The 23158-nt window shown below is 47.6% G+C and overlaps 1 protein-coding gene across 1 annotated transcript; it reads left to right on the top strand.

The window, feature by feature from the left end:
* Window positions 1-989: 989 nt before the first annotated feature.
* On the top strand, window positions 990-21547 carry B3GNT2 (UDP-GlcNAc:betaGal beta-1,3-N-acetylglucosaminyltransferase 2). Its single transcript, XM_040430149.1, has 2 exons — window positions 990-1207; window positions 20149-21547. Exon 2 carries the CDS (start codon window positions 20158-20160, stop codon window positions 21349-21351), a length of 1194 nt encoding a protein of 397 aa, XP_040286083.1. The 5' UTR covers window positions 990-1207; window positions 20149-20157; the 3' UTR covers window positions 21352-21547.
* The last annotated feature ends 1611 nt before the right edge of the window (window positions 21548-23158 follow it).

The raw sequence follows: 23158 nt of genomic DNA, 5'->3' as shown, positions 1-23158 counted from the left end.
CAGGACACCTGAACAGGAGGTGTGGACATACCAGCAACACAGACAAAGTGAAACCAAAAGATGCTGTCAGATCACTAATGAGCAGATAATCTTTCAGACCTTCTCAAACCTGTCACCGGTGTGATACCAAAGCAGAGGACTCCCCTGCATAACGGAAACGGGACGGATCCGTTATGCAGCCCATAGACTACTAATATGCCGGAATGAATAACGGAATGCCTCTAAAGGCATTCCGTCGTAGAATTGCTTTATGGTCCGTGGTAACGGAATCCATAACGCAATTCACCTTTTACCAGTAAACGAAGCGTGAACAAATTTAAAAATATGAAATTCGCTCATCTCTACAGCTGATCTACGGTTGATTTTAACTTCATTATTTAAATCCCTATGGGCTGCAGCGTGGAAGGGGCGTAGCCTACCCAGATGGGGCGTGTCTTAGCGGAGTTTTAAAGTCCGTCGTTTGAGGGTGGCCTGAGTGGGCAATATGGCCACACACCTCCCCCCAGACTACAGGAAGGGGTAACCCATAAGGGCGACTCAACCCAAAGATTCTAGTGACAAACAACGTGTAAAGTGAACACACAGTGAAATAGAGAATGTGCGCTAATTACAGCACGGACAATCGGACAGAATTATAAAAGTTCCTTTTCAATTCTGCGGATATAATGGGGAGGGCACCAATTTCCACTACAGAGTCCATTTTTACAAATTCTGGACTTCTGTCCGTATCTCACTTTCCACATGTTCAATGCCAACATCGTGGCCACCATTTAAAAAAAAAAAAAAAAAAAAAGTCAGCCAGCAACCAATCAGAATCCAGCTTTCATTTTTTTGCGCACCCGAGCAGCGCGTGAGTAAGAGGTGGGGGTGGGACAGATAATGGTTCTTCCAAGAGCAGTCGTCTGCGTCAAGCCCCGCCCCTTTTCGTCGGAGCCGTCCAATGGTGATTAACCACAGGCGGGAGCCCCGCCCCTCCTCGACTGCGAGTGACACGCAGTGCTGCTGCGAGGTACAATCAGTGGAGAAGAGTCAGGCGGCGGAGTCTCGGCTGGGAGTGACTGGACGCTGCGGACTGCCGGCCGGGTAGGGGCGCTGGACCGGGGGGAGCCCCTTCAGGAGGAAGCACTAGAGCTGCGTGGCGATGAGGCAGCGGAGAGGATGATCAGACCCTGGCAAGACTCACTCCACAGGAACCGTCCCGCCCAAGGTAACCTACGCGTATGTGCGCCTTCTGCCGCCAATGTCCCAGCGGTGCGGTACCGGTGCGGCAGTGTTTGTTTACTTTCTGTAGTGTGCAGTGGGAGCAGACTTTTAGTTCACGCAAGGACTTGGGGCGGGGGGGGGAGCCGGATGTTTTGCTAAGGGTTTGCACATGATCCTTCCCTGGATGTCCCTGTGCTTGGATCGCATGCTCTGCCGTGTAACCCTTTAATTGCTGGCTGGGGTGGGGGCCTGAGCTTGGCCGCCTCTGGACTCTGCGGTATTTGGCAGGAGGACTGTGCAGGATCCTGTTTACACTGTGGCTGCCGACCCTCAGGGAGGGCACGCATCGAAATACACCCGACCCGTCCTGTCCGTGATGACAGCGGCTTTCCGATTTCCATCCGTAGGTTGGAGCGAATCGAGCCGCAATCCGAAGCCGATTCATTCAAAAACCTAGTTTTTAACGCTGTTTCTGTACAGAGGGCTGGTGCACACGAACGTTTTTTACGTTCAGTATACTGGCCGTTTTTTGCGGAACCATCTATTGGAAATTTTATGCCCAGCCCAATTTTTTTCTATGTAATTACTGTATATGCCGTATGGAATAACTGAACCGGAAACACTACTAAAACAAAAAACGGATCCGTTAAAAACTGCCCGCAAAACACAGAAAAAGCCATAGTCGTGTGCATGAGCCCTTAAACTGTTTTGCCTCCGTATCGCCCAAAATTGTGCAAGGCTTCGGGGAATGACTGCGGTTTTCCTATCCGCGTGTTTAAGAACATTAGAAATAGGAATCCGGAGTCGGATTTGGTAGCGAGGAACCAGCCGGGACCAAACCCAACCTCTGACTCCTATTTTTAAATACGCGGATAGAAATACCGAAGTTTGCCTACACGGAGCCAATACATTTTAATGCTGTACGGAAACTGTGATCCAAAGGTCGATTCGCTCAAGCCTGTCCGTCGGTTCAGAATATCATGCGGTAAACGGCGGTCAGTGTCGGCCAAGGATTTGCTCACCCCTTCTGACCCCAAGCTATACCCATAAACACGTGGCCGAGCATGCATGTGTTCTGAATGACGTTCACTCGCTTCCTACACCCCGATATTCTCCTAAACACGTGGCCGAGCATGCGTGTGTTCTGAAAGGGGAGAAAAGCCATGTGCACTCACTTCCTATACCCATAAACGTGTGGCTGAGCATGCGTGTGTTCTGAATGACGTTCACTCGCTTCCTACACCCCGATATTCTCCTAAACACGTGGCCGAGCATGCGTGTGTTCTGAATGACGTTCACTCGCTTCCTACACCCCGATATTCTCCTAAACACGTGGCCGAGCATGCGTGTGTTCTGAATGACGTTCACTCGCTTCCTACCCCCCGATATTCTCCTAAACACGTGGCCGAGCATGCGTGTGTTCTGAATGACGTTCACTCGCTTCCTACACCCCGATATTCTCCTAAACACGTGGCCGAGCATGCGTGTGTTCTGAATGACGTTCACTCACTTCCTACACCCCGATATTCTCATAAACACGTGGCCGAGCATGCGTGTGTTCTGAATGGGAATAGGCCATGTATATACGGCAGAATGCACCAGGGGGTCATTTACCAACAGTTTTTGGTGTAAAAATAAAATAAACAAATAATGCCCTAAGACTCCTCTTTGTGACTTTGTAAACGTCCGTGTGACAATATTTTCTTTCACGTGCGTTTTTTCGACCTCCTCGCCACTTGGGAGGCGTTAAAGAGGGGAGAAAAAAAAAACCCGACTGCGGTCACAGGGTTCAGTGGATTTTACGCCTTAGGAGTAGTGTTGAGCGAACTTGTGTTTTCAAGTTCGGCGTCCAAGGTTCAGGTTATCTAAGAATTGCGTTATGGATTCCGCTACCACGGACCATAACTCTCTCTGTTATTCCTCCTAGAAATTTAGAAGGAAATTGACAACTGGGTGTTACCATTCCATCTTTGCAACAGGTGGGATTACCGGCACTGATTGGACAGGGTCAGACTGTGCGGGGACTCGCCCCCAAATGGTAACGCCCAGTTGTCAGGTAGTTTATACATTTCCCGTAGGAATAATAGAGGAATGGCACAACACAAAGACCTAAGAGAAGATTCTCCAGAATTGTTATAATGTGGGGAATAGACTTGTCAGGAGAGGCGTGAAGTCCTCCTTATTTGCCGGAGCAGCCTTATTGTGATGGCTTCCATATCTCCAGCAGTTCCATGAAAGTGTCACGCTGCCACTTCATTCACACAAGGCCATCGGGGACCCCCATTGTAGTGATCAATGGGGGTCCCAGCGCTCAGACATTTGTCATCTATCCTGCAGATGGGTGATAAAGGTGGTTTGTGAACCAGCCCCTTTAAGGCGGCCATACATGATGATGCAGGATTGGGTACGTGCTGCGGGCGTCTTGTCTGTTGTGGACTTTATAGATGACGGTCCCCCCAGTTGGAACAACCACCCCCATCCTCTGGCTTCCTTGCATTGCATGAGTACTCATTGCTGCACATAGAAATCTATGATTGACCAGTGTGTGTAGGGGGTAACCGGGTCTTCTGATGAGGTCCGTTAAATTTTTCCTGCCTAACATGACCCCCTCCCCCATGGAATAACTACTGATGGAGGGGGTTCTCATGGGACCTACAGTAGCCAAAAGGACCCTAGTGGGAAAACGCCCTTCCCATTAGATCAGTGAATGTTGTGGTAGATCCAGAAGAAGTGTCCCCCTCACCGTTCCCTGAACTCTCCTTCTTTTCTTTCTTTTTTTCTTTCTAATGTGTAGACAGTGATTCTGACCATTATTGTAATGTACTTTAATTAACAAAATCGTACATTTCTATTAGAAAAACAGCTGTAAAGTGGCCCATTTTGGGCCTTAGCGACGTCCTCTGTTTACATAGCAGTCAGTGTCAGCGAGTCTCCGCTGTTATGTACACAGAAGGCCGAGGACGTCGCTAAGGCTCAAAATGGGCCACTTTACAGCTGTTTTTCTAATAGAAATATATGATTACAAAAATGGTCAGTATCCCTGCCCCTGTACATGACAAAAATAAAAGAATGACAGTTACACTTTAATACCGATGGTTTTAAAAAATATATATTTGTTCTGTTGCCATTCTTGGTACAGGGCCTGCGTCCTGTGCGGCCACCTTCAGCTCTGCCATCATATACATCCAGCCTCAGTGGTGCAGTTCATACTGTATATGGCAGTCGTGTACATCCAGCCTCAGTGGTGCAGTTCATACTGTATATGGCAGTCGTGTACATCCAGCCTCAGTGGTGCAGTTCATACTGTATATGGCAGTCGTGTACATCCAGCCTCAGTGGTGCAGTTCATACTGTATATGGCAGTCGTGTACATCCAGCCTCAGTGGTGCAGTTCATACTGTATATGGCAGTCGTGTACATCCAGCCTCAGTGGTGCAGTTCATACTGTATATGGCAGTAGTATACATCCAGCCTCAGTGGTGCAGTTCATACTGTATATGGCAGTCGTGTACATCCAGCCTCAGTGGTGCAGTTCATACTGTATATGGCAGTCGTGTACATCCAGCCTCAGTGGTGCAGTTCATACTGTATATGGCAGTCGTGTACATCCAGCCTCAGTGGTGCAGTTCATACTGTATATTGCAGTCCTATACATCCAGCCTCAGTGGTGCAGTTGATATTGTATATGGCAGTCGTGTACATCCAGCCTCAGTGGTGCAGTTCATACTGTATATGGCAGTCGTGTACATCCAGCCTCAGTGGTGCAGTTGATATTGTATATTGCAGTCCTATGCATCCAGCCTCAGTGGTGCAGTTGATTCTCTGTATACAGAAGTATATTCAGTCACACACTAGCGGCAGGCTGTTCCGGCGGGGGAACAGCCTGCAGGATTCGTACTACTGCTAGTCCATTCACTATAATGGCGGCGGTCCGGCCGCGGCACAGCGAACATGCGAGGAGGCGGCCGGAATAAAACTATGACATGTCGGAACAGCCTGCCGGAGAAGGCGGCTGCTAGTGTGAGACTAGCCTGTACCTGCTGTGGTGTGAGACTAGCCCGTGCCCGCTGTGGTGTGAGACTAGCCCGTGCCCGCTGTGGTGTGAGACTAGCCCGTACCCGCTGTGGTGTGAGACTAGCCCGTACCTGCTGTGGTGTGAGACTAGCCCGTACCTGCTGTGGTGTGAGACTAGCCCGTACCTGCTGTGGTGTGAGACTAGCCCGTACCTGCTGTGGTGTGAGACTAGCCCGTGCCCGCTGTGGTGTGAGACTAGCCCGTGCCCGCTGTGGTGCGAGACTAGCCCGTGCCCGCTGTGGTGCGAGACTAGCCCGTGCCCGCTGTGGTGCGAGACTAGCCCGTGCCCGCTGTGGTGCGAGACTAGCCCGTGCCCGCTGTGGTGTGAGACCCAGCTCACCTTCTGTGGTTGTTTTAACATACCCTATTTATTTTATCATATTTATATACAGATGTAGCAGAGCTTAATTTATCATTTTGGCGCTTCATGATTCCTGGAGCATGGGTGTGCCTACGGGGGCGTAGTGGCGGTGGGGCCCAGCAGCCAAGAGGGCCACCTCTGCTTAGTGGTGATGTGCAGCTGGTGCGGACAACGTTTCTAATGCTTTGTGATGAATTACTAAACGGCAGACTCGTCTCTGCTGTATCGTTCTACCCAGGGTGCATTGCTTTGCTTCCCATATGTGGTGTGCTGAGCATGTCCCTCCAGTTCTGTGTTCTGGGAGGTGTGAACAGCTGGTGAGTCTGAGAAATCTGTGTGCAAGAGGAGAGAGCAGAGCTTGGCAGAGGGAAGCGGGCACGGCCAGCCATGCTAATACTTGTGCCTGCTCATTACCCAGCGCGTCCAGGCCAATGTGTGTGTTCTCTGGAAGTGAACCAAGAAAGCGGAGCTGTGCCAACCTCTCATCTGAAGTGTTAAATGTCAGGCTCTGGCAGAGAGGGTAAAGTTCATTGAGCTCGATGTGGCAATACCCAATCAGTCTCTGCCCTGCCCTGTGGCATAGGGTTACTTGCAGAAAAGCAGGACTGCGTGGGGCGATGGCTAACCATGCCACTCACTGGGCGATGGCTTGATTTATTACCCACCATTCAGTTCTTTTCTTCATTAATATTGTGTCTGGCTGCTCCCTTAAAGGGAATCTCTCGCCACAATTTTGGACTATTCTCTGCAGTAATACCTGTAGTGCTGAACCTAATAGTCCAGGTCGCCATTTTTTATTTCCCTCTTCATTCACCTCTGAAAATTTCCGGCAGTCCTACAAAACTCCCATAGACACAAACGGAGGGCGGCCGCGCATGTGGGGGTCCTGTTCTAGAGGCAGGATCAAGTCCCAGAAATGGGTCCCGCACCTGTCTGACATTGGTGGCATATTACTAGGATATGCCACCCATGTCTGAGGTGACACGACCTCCTTAAAGGGGTTGTGCTGCGCTAGTATATTGATGACAGGTCATCAATAACGGATCGGTCTCCGTACATCCAGACGCCTCCCCCCAGTCCTCAGCTGAGGACGGGTCATCAATATATACCAGCGCCGCACAACCCTTTTTTAAGGGGTTCGTCAATATCTGATAGATGGGGGTCTGACACCCGGGACCCTCGCCAATTATCTGTTTGAGAAGGCACCGGCGCTCGCCGTAGCACCACCCAAGTGTCGGACCTCCACTGATCCAGAGGATAGGTCATCAGTTAAATAATCCCGCAATACCCCTTTAATCCTTGATGGCAGGGGAATTGGGGGCGCGGTAGGAAAATGAAAAGCAGAGATCTGGACTCTATCTGCACTACTACTCGTGTATTACAGCAGATGACCGTCCACGATGGTGGTAACAGACTCCCTTTAACGTGCTTGATTGTCTATCGCAAAGTATTTCATGGAAACCTATGGACGGTATTAATGCATGCACTAGGCGGTATTCACACAAATGTCACCTTGTGCTAATTGCCATATCGGGGTCAGAAATGCTATAGAAAGCTTCAGTCTCAGCTTCTGGTTAGGACTACGGTTTCATTAGCGGAGGGTTGGATAATTATGGATGAGGTCTCCTTGGGCCTCCTCTCTGGGGGCTGTGCAGGTGCCTCTTGTCACAGGTGGGAGGGAATGTTTATAGCGTGTTGCTATCACAATAGGGTTGCATCTGTTGGGCGGATGCGCTGTTATTTACCTGCCATAATTTCATAGTGTTAAGTAATTGTGGCCATTGTGTTCTCCCTAAACTGACAGCTGTAAAAAAAAGCCCCAAGCAACATCAGCTATTGTGTTTTTTTTGTGTTTCTTTTATTTCTTGGACATTATTCACATCTAGGCAACTGTTATTGGCTGTCGCAGCAACAGGTCATCCCCATAGGAAATAATGACGCAGCGTGTGGTTGTGATGCTTTAGGTTACGTGTGACCACCACAATATCCTGGGAAGACGTCTAGAGCGTCCGCAGTAAAGCTGGCTGACCTGTTTCTTCCTTGGGGATAGGAGATGTTGCCTGAGATGTCTGCCAGTGACTTTCTCTCCAGCTGGAACCCATGCATGCCCAGCAGAGATGAGCGTTTGGCCAACAGCTATCTTTTGTGTGTGACCAGCCCGAAGCTGTCAGAAGAACGCTCTTTTGGCAAACCGCTATCTTTCCTGGGCCTGCCGCCCCTCTGCGCGCCCTGGGCCTGCCGCCCCTCTGCGCGCCCTGGGCCTGCCGCCCCTCTGCGCGCCCTGGGCCTGCCGCCCCACAACACCCCTGCTATCAGGCTAATCCGCCGACACCGTTGACGTGCTGGAGGTTTCAGAATCGGCACAGGAGAAAATACACGAAGTGTACATGGGAGTTGTCACATCTCATCAGCTTTTCATGTACTGTTGCGTTTTTTCCGCACGTAATACACAAAGTGTGCACAGATATGTACCCCCCAATATCTGTACCCTGTTGTGGAGGCGGTTTTGTTTCAGTGTGTCGCCCCAGCCTCCCGTGCCTCCTGCTTCCACCTAACCTCCAGTTCCTTGGTCAATAATTAACTTCATGTTTATCAGCAATCATATGAGCTCCCGGAGAATGTGACGGAGAATGTGACGAGGCTTATTGAGAAGTCGGACAATGGGAGTTGCTGTCAGGAGATTCTGATTTCATGGTGTAAAACATGGCTGGTGTTGTTTCCAGTGTTGCACACGGGTGGCGTTTCCGCCTGTCTGTATTTGCTATGTATGGCCTGTGACAGTAATGAGACGGATCTTTAGATTTATTTATTTATTCAGGTAATGACCCCTTTGTGATTGAAACCCAAAGAGTTATGTATGCGCCTGGGACAGATCTCTCGTTTTACTGGCGGCCAGCTGGTAGGACGTCTGCGGCTAGCATTCCCATTACCAGAGAGTACTAGAGGTCCTATGTTAACACTTAATAAATACTGCTGTGAGCGGGGCCCGGTGTAATAGAGAACAGTGACTGCACCGGGCCCCGCCGCGATTCCAACACAAGTTGCTGGCATCCACCCCCTGTATTAGGGGGTCCCTACTTACACAAGGACAGTGTTATGGGGGGGAGCTGTGGATGACACATATATAGCATAAGATCCTATATATGTGTCATCCACAGATCTCTCCCCCCCCCCCCCCCCCCCACCATAGCAGTGCCATCCACAGATCTCCCCCCCACCATAGCAGTGCCATCCTGCTAGGTAACTAGGCCCACACCAGGCGATGCAAGGTCTGTCCAAATAACCAACTGTCTCCAGTATTGAATCTTGGAGTGAGAGACTAGACCCCTGGTGTTATGTGAATGGTCCCCTCTATCTCTGAAGACTGAACACAGGAAGGCGCATTCTTTTGCTCAACGTGTTTCCCTGCCGATAGTGACCGGTCGTTCCTCAGGAGCATGTCGCACCCAGACTCGGAGAGTATTGTTCAGAGGTTGTACTACATCACTGATGGTGGATGTGTAGATATAGAAACATACAGCAAGCCCGCTGGCCTCCGATGTTGTGCAAGCAGACCAAATGAAGCTTAGTATAGCAGACGCTGCACGCCTCTGGCGTGCGTGCAGCAAGATGGCCTCCGGCACTATGAGGCCGTAGCGCGAGCGATTCCTGCGTTGTTTAAATGGAGAACACTCCACCCTTTGAACCGCCAAGACCGGAACCAATGGGGTTCGGATGTAAGCAGAGTACACGGCACCTTTACCGTTTTTAAAGGGATTACCCACACTGGGCATTATCTTTTTGGTAAGAAGGCTCCCTTACAAATAAGTTGATCACAAGGCCACAATATGGCCGCCAGTGTGCAGTTCACCTCATGCGCCATCCTATATTGTACCGTAGTGGGGACATCTTACGTAACGCATCCCTGGTCTTTTCTGTGTTTTTTAAAGTGGTATTCCGGTAAAGTAACTTAGTTTTTGAATAACTGCATTAAGGCTGCAAACTGTGACCCAACCAGAACCCATTACCTATAACCAAAGCTGCAATTTACGTTGCAATCCATTTGTCTAGCTCCTGTGAGAGTATCATGGCGCCTTATCGTCCCTCACGGAACTACAATCCCCACAATCCCTAGCTTCCCTGCTGTTAGTGTGGATGTCTATTGATTGGCTGCCTGATATACAGTGCAGTCGCACCGCTCGGTTGTGTGCTCCACACATTAGTAAGGCTACTTTCACACTTGCAGCAGTGTGATCCGGCGGGCAGTTCCATCGTCGGAACTGCACGCCGAATCTGCCGCTGACTGAAAGCATTTGTGAGACGGATCCGGATGCGGATCAGTCTCACAAATGCATTGCAAGAACAGATCCGTCTCTCCGCTTGTCATGCGGACAGGCGGATCCGTCTTGTATCTTTTTTCACATTTTTACCGATCTGCGCATGCCGGAAGGACGGATCCGGCACTAATACATTCCTATGGGAAAAAATGCCGTATCCGGCATTCACGCAAGTGTTCGGTTTTATTCGCCGGAGATAAAACCGTAGCATGCTACGGTTTTCTATTTTGCCTGATCAGTCAAAACGACTGAACTGAAGACATCCTGATGCATCCTGAACGGATTACTCTCCATTCAGAATGCATGGGGATAAAACTGATCAGTTCTTTTCCGGTTTAGAGCCCCTGTGACGGAACTGTATGCTGGAAAAGAAAAACGCAAGTGTGAAAGTACCCTTACCGATGTGTGCCCCCTAAATGTAGTCATAGCCAGATGTGTGGTAACTCGTATTACTTATGTCCAGATGTGTGCCAACTCATTGTAGTTATGTCCAGATGTGTGCCCCCTCAGTGTTTAGGTGCAGTCCAGTTCTATGCTTCATCTCACTCACTGCCTGTACACTGGAGCGCACAGCATCAGTGTATATAGAGATACCCTGCGCTCCTATTCACAGACAGCAAGCAGGCAAGACGAGCTCCCTGTCAGGAGGAGGGGTCGAACTAGACCAATCACAGGCTACTACAGAGCAACCAATAAGACGGCCTGTTGCATCTCATGACTTGATCGTGCACGCTCCTTGTTTCAGGAGATATTTGCCTACAGAACTGATAGCAGCACACTGAGCATGCTCGACCTGACACAGGCTCAGAACTGCAGGTCGAGGCCGTGGTAATTTATGAGGAAACACAGTGGGTAGCAGAGGAAGAAAACCACTTTTATAACTACTGAACGGTGCATTTGTGAAATTGACATTATATTATGTAATTATTAATGATGCATTTAGTCTAAAACATAAGTTGTATTTATAGTAACCGGAATACCCCTTTAAAGGGGTTTTATGTGTTTTTATATTATAGATCTATACCCTACCCAGATGCCGTACCCAGCCCACTTTGATCCAGCACAATTGCCTTGTTCTTTACATTGGGCTGCAGCAGTGACGTCTTGTTTACCACTGCAGCCGAACGCTGACCTTCGCGGTTAGGTTTTCAGCAAATGAGACGAGGCTGCTTGTAACGTTTCTTTTTCCCCTAGGCAGACATTGACTATCCATCGGGTGTGGCCCCTGTGCGACTGAACAGACTATTCTAATTATGGCTCTGGGAAGGGACCCTGCAGATGAGGGAACCCCTTTAAGTTTTATGTACATAAAACCCCAAAAACGGCTAAAGAGAGCCTATCAGCAGCTTTGACCCCACAAAACTGCTGACCACTTTATAGTGTGATGGCTGTGCAGGTTGCATGAAGTTTTATTTGTCCCTGGTGCCACAACCACAAATGTCCCGTGGGCCGCTTCCTGGACACTCTGCACTGAATAGTTACCAATCCCTCCACTGTGTTCTGAGTGGCAGATCAGGCATCCAATCAGGAGCCAGCTAGAGAAGTTAATAAGAGGGGGGGACTGGGAAACGCTCTGGGGAATGAACTTCGATTTTTCGGTCATGGAGCCAGCATGACTATCCCACAGTAAGTGCGCTCTCCTGGCTCTCACCTTCGGCTACATTCTAGATGGTGCTGTCGGGCTCCGTTTAGGTATACTTTATTTTACGGTGATATGCCGGCGCAACTGTGACCTATTCAGTAAGGGTCTATGTATTCTTCAGGGAAACTTTGGAGTGCTCTGAAGCTCGGAGGTTCTTGGTGGAGTATATGCGTGCAGATAAGCAAACTGCCGTTCGCCTCTGATAAGAGCACAGCGTGCAAACTGTTTGGGAGCCACCTGCAAAATCTTCTTGTCCCAGCGGCCACTGAGGCCTCTTATAACTGTCCTCACTGACCTGGCTGCAGACTGCAGGTCGTGGCCTAGTACGGCTGCGACTCGGGTCAGGATTTGTAAGTGGATCTTAATCAGGTTCCCCGTTCTCGCTGTGGAAATCCTTTCTAGTTGTTTGGTGTTTTTTTTTCTGCATTTTTCTTGGACGTTATTCATACTTATACGCCCTGTGGCCAGTCTTGGAACAACCCACCTCGATTTCAAAGCCACTCCTTCCCCTGCATAAGGGTTCGTTCGGACGACTGCGCCATGTTTTGCGATCCGCAAAACACTGCTTCCGCCTGTGTGCATTCTGCAGTTTGTGGCCCATTATACAAATGCCTATTCTTGTCCACAACACTGATGAGAGTAGGGCTTGCTCTATCTTTTTGCGGACAGGACACGGAGTGCTGTCTGCCTCTTTTAAGGGCCCCATTGAAATGAATGTACGCAGTCTGGGCGATGTACTTAGTCACAGTGCGCCATTCTCCTTCCCGGACCTGATGAACAAGCCCAAGGGTGGTATTTTTTTTTCCTGATTGATTAGATCTGCTGTCAGAGCCCAGATCCTCCTTCCGGATCGTGCTTTCTCACACTACCCGCTGATGGGTATTTCCAAAGACAGGGCCCGAAGGCCTAGTGTCTGCCCTTTACACACTTTACTGCTAAATAAACTTCTTTTTGCCCCAGTGGTAATGTATAAATTGTATATCCCCAGGGGACATTCACACGACCATATCCCTTTTGCGTCTCGGCACACCAAGCCCTTAGTTAGAAGGGCCTATCCTTGGCCTAATGTTCTGCTCTCACTTATTTCATTGTTACTTGCGCACATCTAGCTCCTCTTTTACACGCAGCCCATTCGCCATTTCTTTTGATCTTTCCCTCTTATGTACCTCCGAAGGCAGTTATGCCACTATTGCCTACGTGGAATGTAATACCTGAAGCTGAAGGCATCTGTGTTGGTCCCATGTTCATATGTGCCCCCATTGCTGAGAATAATGAAGTTTTAGTATATGAAAATGAGCCTGTAGGAGCAACGGGGGCGTCGCCGTTACACCTAGAGATTCTGCTGCACCTTCTCCACTTTGACAGGGCCAGGGGTGATAATTGTTGCTCCTAGAGGCTCATTTGCATATATTAAAACAACCTTGTTTCTCAGCAATGCGGGCACGAATGAACATGGGACCAACACAGATGTCTTCAGCTGCCAAGTGCACATGTAACAGGTCAGCCAGATTAATAAGTACAAAACTGCTGACAGATGCCCTTTAAAAAAATTGCAAAGTTGACACTTGACCAGTTGCGTGTCTTATGATAATTTAAATTGAAAGTTTTTAGTGACCTTCTGCTTCTGTATTTTTATCCTGTTTCCTGAGCGGCTGCAGTAGTTCTAGAGTTTCCCCGTGGACTTCTTGGGCATGCTGTGGCTCAGATAGGGGGTGAGCCACCTCTGTGCCTTATCAGTGGGTTGTGTTAACGTACCTGGTGCCTGTTTATGTGGAGTGAGCTATCGTGTAGTTTTGTGACTATGCCACCCCGTTCATTTCTCTACTGCCCTGCGCAATCAAAGATCGCCATGTAGCTGAACCCTTAGCTACAAATGCCTGCGGGGTATGTCCTGTGTTGGCACAGTGCAAAATAGCACTGTTCGTTTGTTGGCGAAGCCTTTTTACAGGCCCATGATACAAAGTATTAAATAGAAATCTGTCAGGGAATCTGTGGCACTTCACTTTATGGTCCCTTCTATGGGTGTATTGCAAAAGGCGCCCTCTTTCTCCCGTCATCGCATGATCTGTAATGATGCCAGGGAATGTTGTCTCCATGTCATTTGGACGTACCAGGCATCTGCAGTTAAAGGGGCTGTGTCACGTCAGCAAGTGGCATTTATCATGTAGAGAAAGTTACTACAAGGCACTTACTAATGTATTGTGATTGTCCATATTGCCTCCTTTGCTGGCTGGATTCATTTTTCCCTCACTTTACACACTGCTGGTACACAGGGGTTACAGCCACCGCTGCAGCGCAGATACGAGGCGGTCGAGACAGGAGCAGCTGCGCATGTGTGCCTATGTGAAAGGCCGGTGCCTTTTCCTATAGTGTGCAAGCACGGCCACCACTGATGGATTGCAGGGTGGCTGTGACCATGGAAACGAGCAGTGTGTAATGTGATGGAAAAATGAATCCAGCCAGCAAAGGAAGCAATATGGACAATCACAATACATTAGTAAGTGCCTTGTAGTAACTTTCTGTACATGATAAACGCCACTTGCTGAAGTGAAACAACCCCTTTAAGGGCTCATGCACACAAACCTATTTTCATTCAGTTTTTTTTTTTTTTGGACTGTATGCGAAACCATTCATTTCAATGGATCTGCCAAAAAACAGAAGTTACTCTGTGTGCATTCCGTTTCCGTATGTCCATTCCGTTTCCGTATGTCCGTTCCTCAAAAGAAGAGAACATTTCCTATTATTGTCCGCATTACGGACAAGGACAGGACTGTTCTACTAGGGGTCAGCTGTTCCGTTCTGCTAGAGTCGTGTGTATGAGCGCTAATAATGAGAACAGACAACCAGCTAGTTAGATACGAGGGCGGTTGTCTGAAGCGGATGCACCCTATTCACTAAGAGAATTATGGTTGTCTGTGGCTACCAAGCTAATTGCATGGGTTATGAAATTACATGATGGCTCGGTTCTGTACATAAGGTGCTAGTTTTCCGCCCCAAAAAGGGTTATTTTGCATCTTTTCATTTACCAAGCGTTATAAAATCTTAGTTTCTCTCCTGCTGAACAAACCTGTTCTGTCATATATCTCGCAGTAGAGACTTTTGGGCATATCTCCTCCCCACCACACCCAGTCTCTGACTCAGACTGTTTCGGGTAGATGAGACATTTTCCATGAGATAAAACAAGTTTTAACTTGAAAGACGTCACGTTTACGACTCCTGTATGGGTCAAAGGAAATGGTCACCAGCGACCTCCCTATCCAGCGGTTTGCACAGACTTAAATTTACCAGATTAAAACACCTGTTTTTGTTTAGTTGATCCGAGTCTCTTTTCCAGAGTTATACTTTTTTCTTAAAATATAAATTTACCTTTGGTGCAATGAGGGCATCACCATCAGTGATGGCCAGTTCGCAGTGTTCGGCGACGAACACATGCGATCTGCCATCTTTATTCCCAAGCCCAGCGATGCAGAGGTAAGTCCTTACCTGCGCCGCGAGCCGCTCTGAAACATATGCGGTCACCGGGAGCAGGCAGTTCCGAGAACAGCCTGCTCCCGGTGACCGCATGTGTTTCAGAGCGGCTCGCGGCGCACCCAAACTCTACTCCTTTCTGTGGCTAGCCCCTCCCTCGCCTCACATTTACAACAGGTTTTACTAAAGCGTGGGTGAAGATATGGGTACACTTTAATGCCCCTAACACATTAGATCTTCAGCAGACCCCTCCAAAATCATCCAATTTAGGCCTTATTCAAATGGCCGATGCCCGTATTGCGGCCCACAAACAGCAGGTCCGCAATATACAGGCAACGGAAGTTTTGTGCACTGCATCACAGATGCGGACCTATTCACTTCATTTGCGGTCCGCAGCACAGGCTAGGCTGGCACGCGGTCGTGTGCATGAGGCCAGATCAGTATTAAGGGCCAGCTCAAAATTTACCCTTTCAACCCCCCCCCTCCAGGTTTATTTGATATTGAAAGGAGTCTGTCAGGAACTGCAATATCTTGACGGGCTAGCTAAGGCTAGTTTCACACTAGCAGCATAGCCAGACAGGGCTGGAGCAGCGCCAGGGCCCATTAAATATAATGGGACCTGGTGGGAATCAAACCTATTTCCAGCAATTAGTGCTGGGATTTGGCAGGAACAAAACAGATGCGTGCAGCATTTTATGTCCTGCTGACTCCCAACAATAATGCCGGAAGTCCTTGGCGGTGCAGGCAGCAACTCCGGCAGGCTGTTCGTCTGCCAGAAGATTTTAACGCTAGTGTGAGTCTAGCCTTGGCTGAATGTAATGATACCTTTTACTTAGTGATCCGCTTTATTCTGGAGAAAAATCACTTGGGTAGATGAGCAGTTAAGTGCACCAGAGGCGGACCCAAGCCTCTCTGTGCACCCTTGCTCTTCCTGTTTCCTCTGTTAGCCCCTTCCCTTCCTTGATTGACTGGGTCAGGCAAGATGACTACGGAGAAACCTCACCCAGTCGATCAAGAAGGGGACAAATGGGCTGGCAGAGCAAGCAGGAGGAGCAAGGGTGCACATAGTGACTTGGGCCCACCCTCAGTGCACTTAACTGCTGATTTACATACGCAAAGTGCTAGGAAATGCCCACTCGGCGAATCTCTGACCGCAGGCGAGGCAGTTATTTTCTTGTGTTGAGAAGGGAGCGGAGAGTAGTCCCCTTTAACCCCTTTAAGTTATCCACTATCATGTGGATGGGGAGTAACGTGACTTTTTCCTCTGGAGCAGGAGAACTTTCCCGCTTGTGTTTACTGTGTATATATTATGTGCTCTTCTCGTGAACTATTAGTCATTCAGTTTACATGTCTGTGGTTGCGTCTGGCCCTAGTAGAGTCTTTGTTACATGAAAACTACATTTTATATGTTCTTTGCTCTCATCTCGGGGGTCGTTTCCATATTTCCTGCCAAAAAGTTCCGATTATTTCCTACACGCACATAGGTCATGGCGCCTCTGCGGTCATTTCCCAGCCTTGGGAAATACTAAATCGGTTGACTTGATCAGGCTTTTTGAGTAAAAAACAAAACAAAGCATGGTCTTCCCAAACCCACAATTTTAGTCTGTGGGGGGAAAAACGCCAGGCAATGGGGAAGGGGGGGGATGATGACACCACAGCGTGCTGTGGGTTAAAGGGATGTTCTAGTTATGTGAGGTTATCCACAGGATAGGCGATAACTGCTGATCATAAGAACGGGAACCCTGTACCCAGTGGAGTCCCCTGAAACTAACTCCATTCATTTCTATGGCAGTTCCAGAGACAGTGGAGTGCAGCGCTCGGCTATCTCCGCAATTCCCATAGAAATGAATGGCGCTGCTGCACACATGCCCGACCAGCTGCTCCATTCATGCTGGGGGGGGGGGGTCCTATGGGGTACAAAGTCCCTGTTCTCATGATCAGTGGGGCCACAGCGGTAAGACCCCTCAGCCATCTAATAGTTATCCACTAAGGAGTAACGTGACATAACTGGAATAATCCCCTTTAAAAAAGTGCTATTTACCCACGAAACGCAGGGGTTAAAAAACACAACAAAAAGCCTGTTATTCTTGCATTTAATTTTTTTAAATAATGCTAGAAACAAAAAAAAACACCAAAAATCACAATCTATCTGTTCTGTTTGAGGCGAGCGGCTGCAGACAGGGGCGGCCCGGCTCGTATCTGGAGATTTGCATGCCGCCCGCCTGACAGACAACTGGGATTTTTTTAGTTATTTTAAGCCTGCTTTTCCTTTCCACTATTTTGCATTGCACGATTTAATGGAAGGTTTGTGGTCTGTGCATCCAGCAACCATTTCAGGGGTGGCTTAACCCCTTGGTGACTCGGGTGCTAATGGTTTGTTTACTCTGTGATTTTGTGGGTTTTATTAAGGTTTTAGGGTGTTGTACTACTGCGGGGGGGGGGGGGGGGGGGGTTCTCTATATCTTGACACTGGTTTTCCCACCATGTGAACTGGAGATGGAATTGCGGCCCCCAGTTATACAAAACTGGTCTGATGTGCTGCAAGCCGAGCTGCTCAGGATGGAGTAAGAGCCGGTGGCTCTCGCTGTGTAGACAGCACACATATAGACGGGGAGAGAGCAGAAGTGGTTAAATATTTTATTTTTTATTTTTTCCTGTCTCTTCCAGATATTTGTTGGTCAAAATATTTTATATCAGAATTAACATCCTAGTGCCTTCAGGCACCTAAGATTGGGCTTGCAAATTAATAAGTTCCCGTCACCTCTTCTGACATGTCTGTTTTAGGCCACGTGGATATGCTGTCCGTTTTTCAGCATTTTTTTTATTTTTTTTAATATAAAATCCCAATCCTTGCAGTATACCTAATGTCCCCCATAGTGGGCCCCGGCGGTAATAATGTCCCCCATAGTGGTCCCCGGCGGTAATAATGTCCCCCATAGTGGGCCCCGGCGGTAATAATGTCCCCCATAGTGGGCCCCGGCGGTAATAATGTCCCCCATAGTGGGCCCCGGCGGTAATAATGTCCCCCATAGTGGGCCCCGGCGGTAATAATGTCCCCCATAGTGGGCCCCGGCGGTAATAATGTCCCCCATAGTGGGCCCCGGCGGGAATAATGTCCCCCATAGTGGGCCCCGGCGGGAATAATGTCCCCCATAGTGGGCCCCGGCAGGAATAATGTCCCCCATAGTGGGCCCCGGCGGGAATAATGTCCCCCATAGTGGGCCCCGGCGGGAATAATGTCCCCCATAGTGGGCCCCGGCGGGAATAATGTCCCCCATAGTGGGCCCCGGCGGGAATGTTTGTTTTTAGCAGAAAACAGTCGCTCGCCTCATCCACTTGCGTTGCTCCTCTCTTCTGAAGGACCTGCACTCATCTGATGATGTCACTTTGCGCTCCCAGCATGATCGCGTGGTAACGCCATCACGCTGAGTGCAGATCCTTCGGCAGGTCCTTTAGGATCAATAGAGGAACGACTGCCTTGCTGCATGCAAGTGGATGAGGGGCTAGGATTAGAAAAACATGGCTGCTTTTTGATCCCAAACAACCTCTTGCTACAGCCTTGCTGCTACAGTTCAGACCAGGCCTGCAGGCAGCATCATGGCACGTAGGCCCTAATCTTTGTCAGTGTTGCCCATAGCAGCCAATCAGGTTCTAGATTTTATTTTTTCAGAGGAGGTTTATAAATGAAGGCTGTAATCTGATTGGTCATTCTGTCCAGCCCTGGCATGATCAGATTGAGCTGTGTCAGGCCGGATGTGGGCTTGAGCTATTTTGGCTGAAGGTGACATTCAGGGCGACTGAGAACACCCGTAATGAACATATTGCCTGCAGTCTGGTGGATTAGTACCAGCAGCTAATGCACTGATATAATAAATTCCTCGCATGTTTGACACTTCTTGGCCCGTTCCCTCCCTTCATTGTTGAGAGCAGATTACAGCCTCTGGTATGAGCAGTTTTATTTTTTCCTGCCTTTTATGTGACTGTTCTGTAAAACAGAGTTGGACCTGAACCTTTTCTTTTTATTTTTTTCCCCACTCGCTAACCAAGGAGGCCTGACCGAAATGAAAGAGGAAAAAAAAAGGGTTGTTAAAAAAAATGACGTTTTCTAGGCCTAAATCCTCAAACCACACTACATGACAAGGGCAGTGTCATCATATAGACCTGTATTTCATTATCCAAATACATCAATGTCCACACATACAGTCGTGGTGGGTAAAAGCATTGAGACTGACACATATTTTGGTTTTTGGATCTTTTTGTCAGATCTCTCCGATATTCTGAAGTTCAATTATAAGCATTTCATAATTTTTATTTAATTTTTTTAAATGTTACTGACAAATACATCAAGTTTAGGCAAAAACTCAATATTTATTTTTTCTTTTTTTTTCACAACCACAACATCTAAGGTGACTTTCCCAAGGAGTTCAGTGCTCCCAAAGGCCAAACAGCTCCCCCCCCCCCCCCCTTCCCCGTGCAGTGATCGGGGGAGCCATTTGTTCCCTATGGCGGGGCTCTATAAAAACATATTAAATATCCCATAAGCTGCTATGTTAATTCATTGCAGGCTATAGGACAAGTGATCTAATGATTGCAGTCCCCCAAGGGGACGTAATATACTGTGTTTTTCGCTTTACAAGAAGCACCTGATAAGACGCACCTAGGTTTTAGAGGCGGTAAATAAGAAAAAAAAATTTTTTATCAGACTCCTAATCTTCAATAGACTTTGGATCAGACCCCCATCAGACATGAAATAAATTAACTTCTGCTCCTCTGTATCTTAAAAAGTATCTTTTTAAAAACATTTTAAAAAATACTAAAATTCTGATTCCGTGCCACCCCCTTTTCCCCATAATGAAAAGAAACGATAAAAAAAATAAACATAATTAGCATTGCTGCATCCCAAAATGCCACAACTATTAAAATATAAACATATTTATCCCATACGGTGAACGCCGTAACTGAAAAAAATCCATCTTGATCTGATGATGGCTGCAGTTTAGACGGGGCTTGACGAGATCTGACTGCTCATTAAAGTGAGATGATTTTGTGGACATGACCTGATTTTTCTGTTTCTCTCCTTTCAGGTATGAGAAATGAGTGTTGGAAGGAGAAGATTCAAGCTGGTGGGGATCTTAATGATGGTAAACTTCTTCATCTATGTCATCGTTGAAGTATCGAAGAGCGACAGCCAAGACAAAAATGGGAAAGGCCAGGTTCTATTACCTACCGGTCAGTTCTGGAGGAAGCGGGCAGCAAGCGGAGCTTATTGGAATAGAGAGCAACAAAAACTCGACCGCTTGTACAATCCCATCCTAAACCTGCTCAATAACGCTACCGTGGAAGAGATGGTGGCTTCCAACGCAAGTCTTTTAAATTCATGCGAAATGGATCTAAATATACGGTCCGAAATCAAGGATTTTGACAGCCTGCCAGACAGATTTAAAGACTTCCTTTATTATATAAGATGCAAGAACTATTCTCTGGTGTTGGATCAGCCACATAAATGTAAAGATAAGCCTTTCTTGCTGCTGGCCATCAAGTCCCTTACACCACAGTTTGATAGACGACAAGCCATACGGGAGTCCTGGGGCAAGGAACTGAAAGTGAACAACATGACTGTGGTCAGAGTGTTTCTCCTTGGAGATACTCCACAGGAGGATCATCATCCCGATCTTTCTGGCTTGATAAAATATGAAAGTGACCGGTATAAAGACATCCTTCTCTGGAATTACCGAGACACTTTCTTCAATTTAACTCTTAAAGAAGTTCTCTTTCTGAAGTGGGTAAGCCATTCCTGTCCCGACGTCCAGTTTATCTTTAAAGGAGACGATGATGTTTTTGTAAATACCCATCAGATCCTGGATTACTTGAAGACCATCTCCACAGAAAAGGCCAAAGATTTATTTGTAGGGGATGTGATTAAGGATGCCGGACCTCACAGAGACAAAAAGGTGAAGTACTATATTCCCGAGAGTCTGTACGCAGGTTCCTACCCTGTGTATGCTGGGGGCGGGGGCTTCCTTTATTCAGGCCATCTTGCTTTAAGACTCTACAATGCAACATCTAGGGTTCTCCTTTATCCGATTGACGACGTATATACTGGAATGTGCCTTGAGAAGCTAGGGCTCGCTCCAGAGAAACACAAGGGGTTCAAGACTTTTGATATAGAGGAGAAACAAAAAAATAACATTTGTTCGTATTCCAATTTAATTTTAGTCCATCCTAGAAAACCCCAAGAAGTGATTAAGATTTGGTCCAAGCTGCAAGACTCTAGTTTGAATTGTTAAGATGGGAGTGCATGGTCTACGCCTTGCGGAAGGATTTCTGATTTGCACTGCTTATATCATGAGTACATGTCTTTATCACACTGAATGTTTCCAAAGACGTTGCTGAACCAGAAGGCTGTAAATCTATATATTTTTCATGTTTCCTTCCTTTTTTTTGTTTGTTTTTGTTTTAGGGTACTTTCACACTTGCGGCAGATGATTCCAGCAGGCAGTTCCCTTGCCGGATCCGTCAAAATGTATGCAAACTGATGGCATTTGTCAGACGGATCAGGATCCTGATCCGTCTGACAAATGCATTGAAATGCCGGATCTGTCTCTCCGGTGTCATCCGGAAAAACGGATCCGGCATTTATTTATTTTCAAATTTTATTTTTTTGCAGTCTGAGCATGCGCAGACTGCAAAAATGGATCAGTTTTGCCGGATCCGGCATTCCGGCAAGTGTTTTGGAATTTTGGACGGAGATGAAACCGCAGCATGCTGCGGTATTATCTCCGTCCTGAAAAGGCAACTGAACTGAAGACATCCTGATGCATCCTGAACAGATTGCTCTCCATTCAGAATGCATGGGGATAATCCTGATCAGTTCTTTTCCAGTATTGAGCCCCTGTGACGGAACTCCATGCCGGAAAAGAATAACGCTAGTGTGAAAGTACCCTGAAGTAGTTGTTCTGTCGGCAGATTTGTACCCATGACACTGGCTGACCTGTTACATGTGCGCTTGGCAGCTGAAGGCATCTGTGTTGGTCCCTTGTTAATATGTGCCCGCATTGCTTAGAAAAATGATGATTTAATATATGCAAATGAGCCTCTAGGAGCAATGGGGGCGTTGCTGTTACACCTAAAGGTCAGCTCTCTCTGCAACATCCGTGCCCTCTGTACTTTGACAGGACCACGCGCCATGACGTTTTTACTGCCTGGTCCTGTCAAGTGGAGGGCACGGCAGTTGCAGATAGAGCAGAGCCTCTAGGTGTAACGGTAACGCCCCCGTTGCTCCTAGAGGCTCATTTGCATATATTAAAACATTATTTTTCCCAGCAATGTGGACACATATGAACATGGGACCAACACAGATGCCTTCAGCTGCCAAGTGCACATGTAACAGGTCAGCCAGTGTCATAGGTACAAAACTGCTGACAGATGCCCTTTAAAATGTTTCTTGGAAACCAATTGTTTGAGCAGATTGGGCTGACGGCTGTGCAGGATTTGACCATATGACCAGTATGGAAGTCTTTGTGTCGTACATGTGTTATCTATATCTTTATTAAAAGTCCCCCACATATGTAAACCTTGGTCGTTTTAAAATGTGTGATAATGCTGACTGTGTCAAAGCTAATAGCCATTCAGAAACCCCTTTCTTCCCCGTTTGACCTCCTATGCTGTGAAAAATGCATTTTATTTTGTAATGCTTTATTTAGTTTTATGGGGGTTATTTCAAAGTGCAATTCTCTACCCCACTCCCTTCCCCAAAAACATACTTGGAGTTAGGGCTTGGCCTATTAATCAAATTTAATTTAATTAATTAGCCCTTCTAGTATCTAACATAGTTTTATAAGGCTGAAAAAAGACATCTGTCCATCCAGTTCAGCCTGTTATCCTGCAAGTTGTGTAATGTTTTATATTTTTTTAAATCATGGTATAAAGTTTTTTTTTTATCTCATTAATCCTGGCACATGTGGCAGGGACTGAAGAGATCCCGCACAGGCTGCGCTGGTATAGTGCTGCACAAGATCTGAAGGACCTGTCATGATGTCACTGTCATGTGATCAGTGCAGGAGGGGCGGAGCTAATCAGTGGGAAAGGAGGACC

The sequence above is a fragment of the Bufo bufo genome, chromosome 4 (assembly GCF_905171765.1).
Source record: "Bufo bufo chromosome 4, aBufBuf1.1, whole genome shotgun sequence".
NCBI classification, from domain to species: Eukaryota; Metazoa; Chordata; class Amphibia; order Anura; family Bufonidae; genus Bufo; species Bufo bufo.
This window is presented reverse-complemented; position numbering and strand designations above follow the sequence as displayed.

Bases quoted from the DNA above. Each gene is read 5' to 3' on its own strand.
- B3GNT2 (XM_040430149.1), top strand. From the start codon at position 20,158: ATGAGTGTTGGAAGGAGAAGATTCAAGCTGGTGGGGATCTTAATGATG.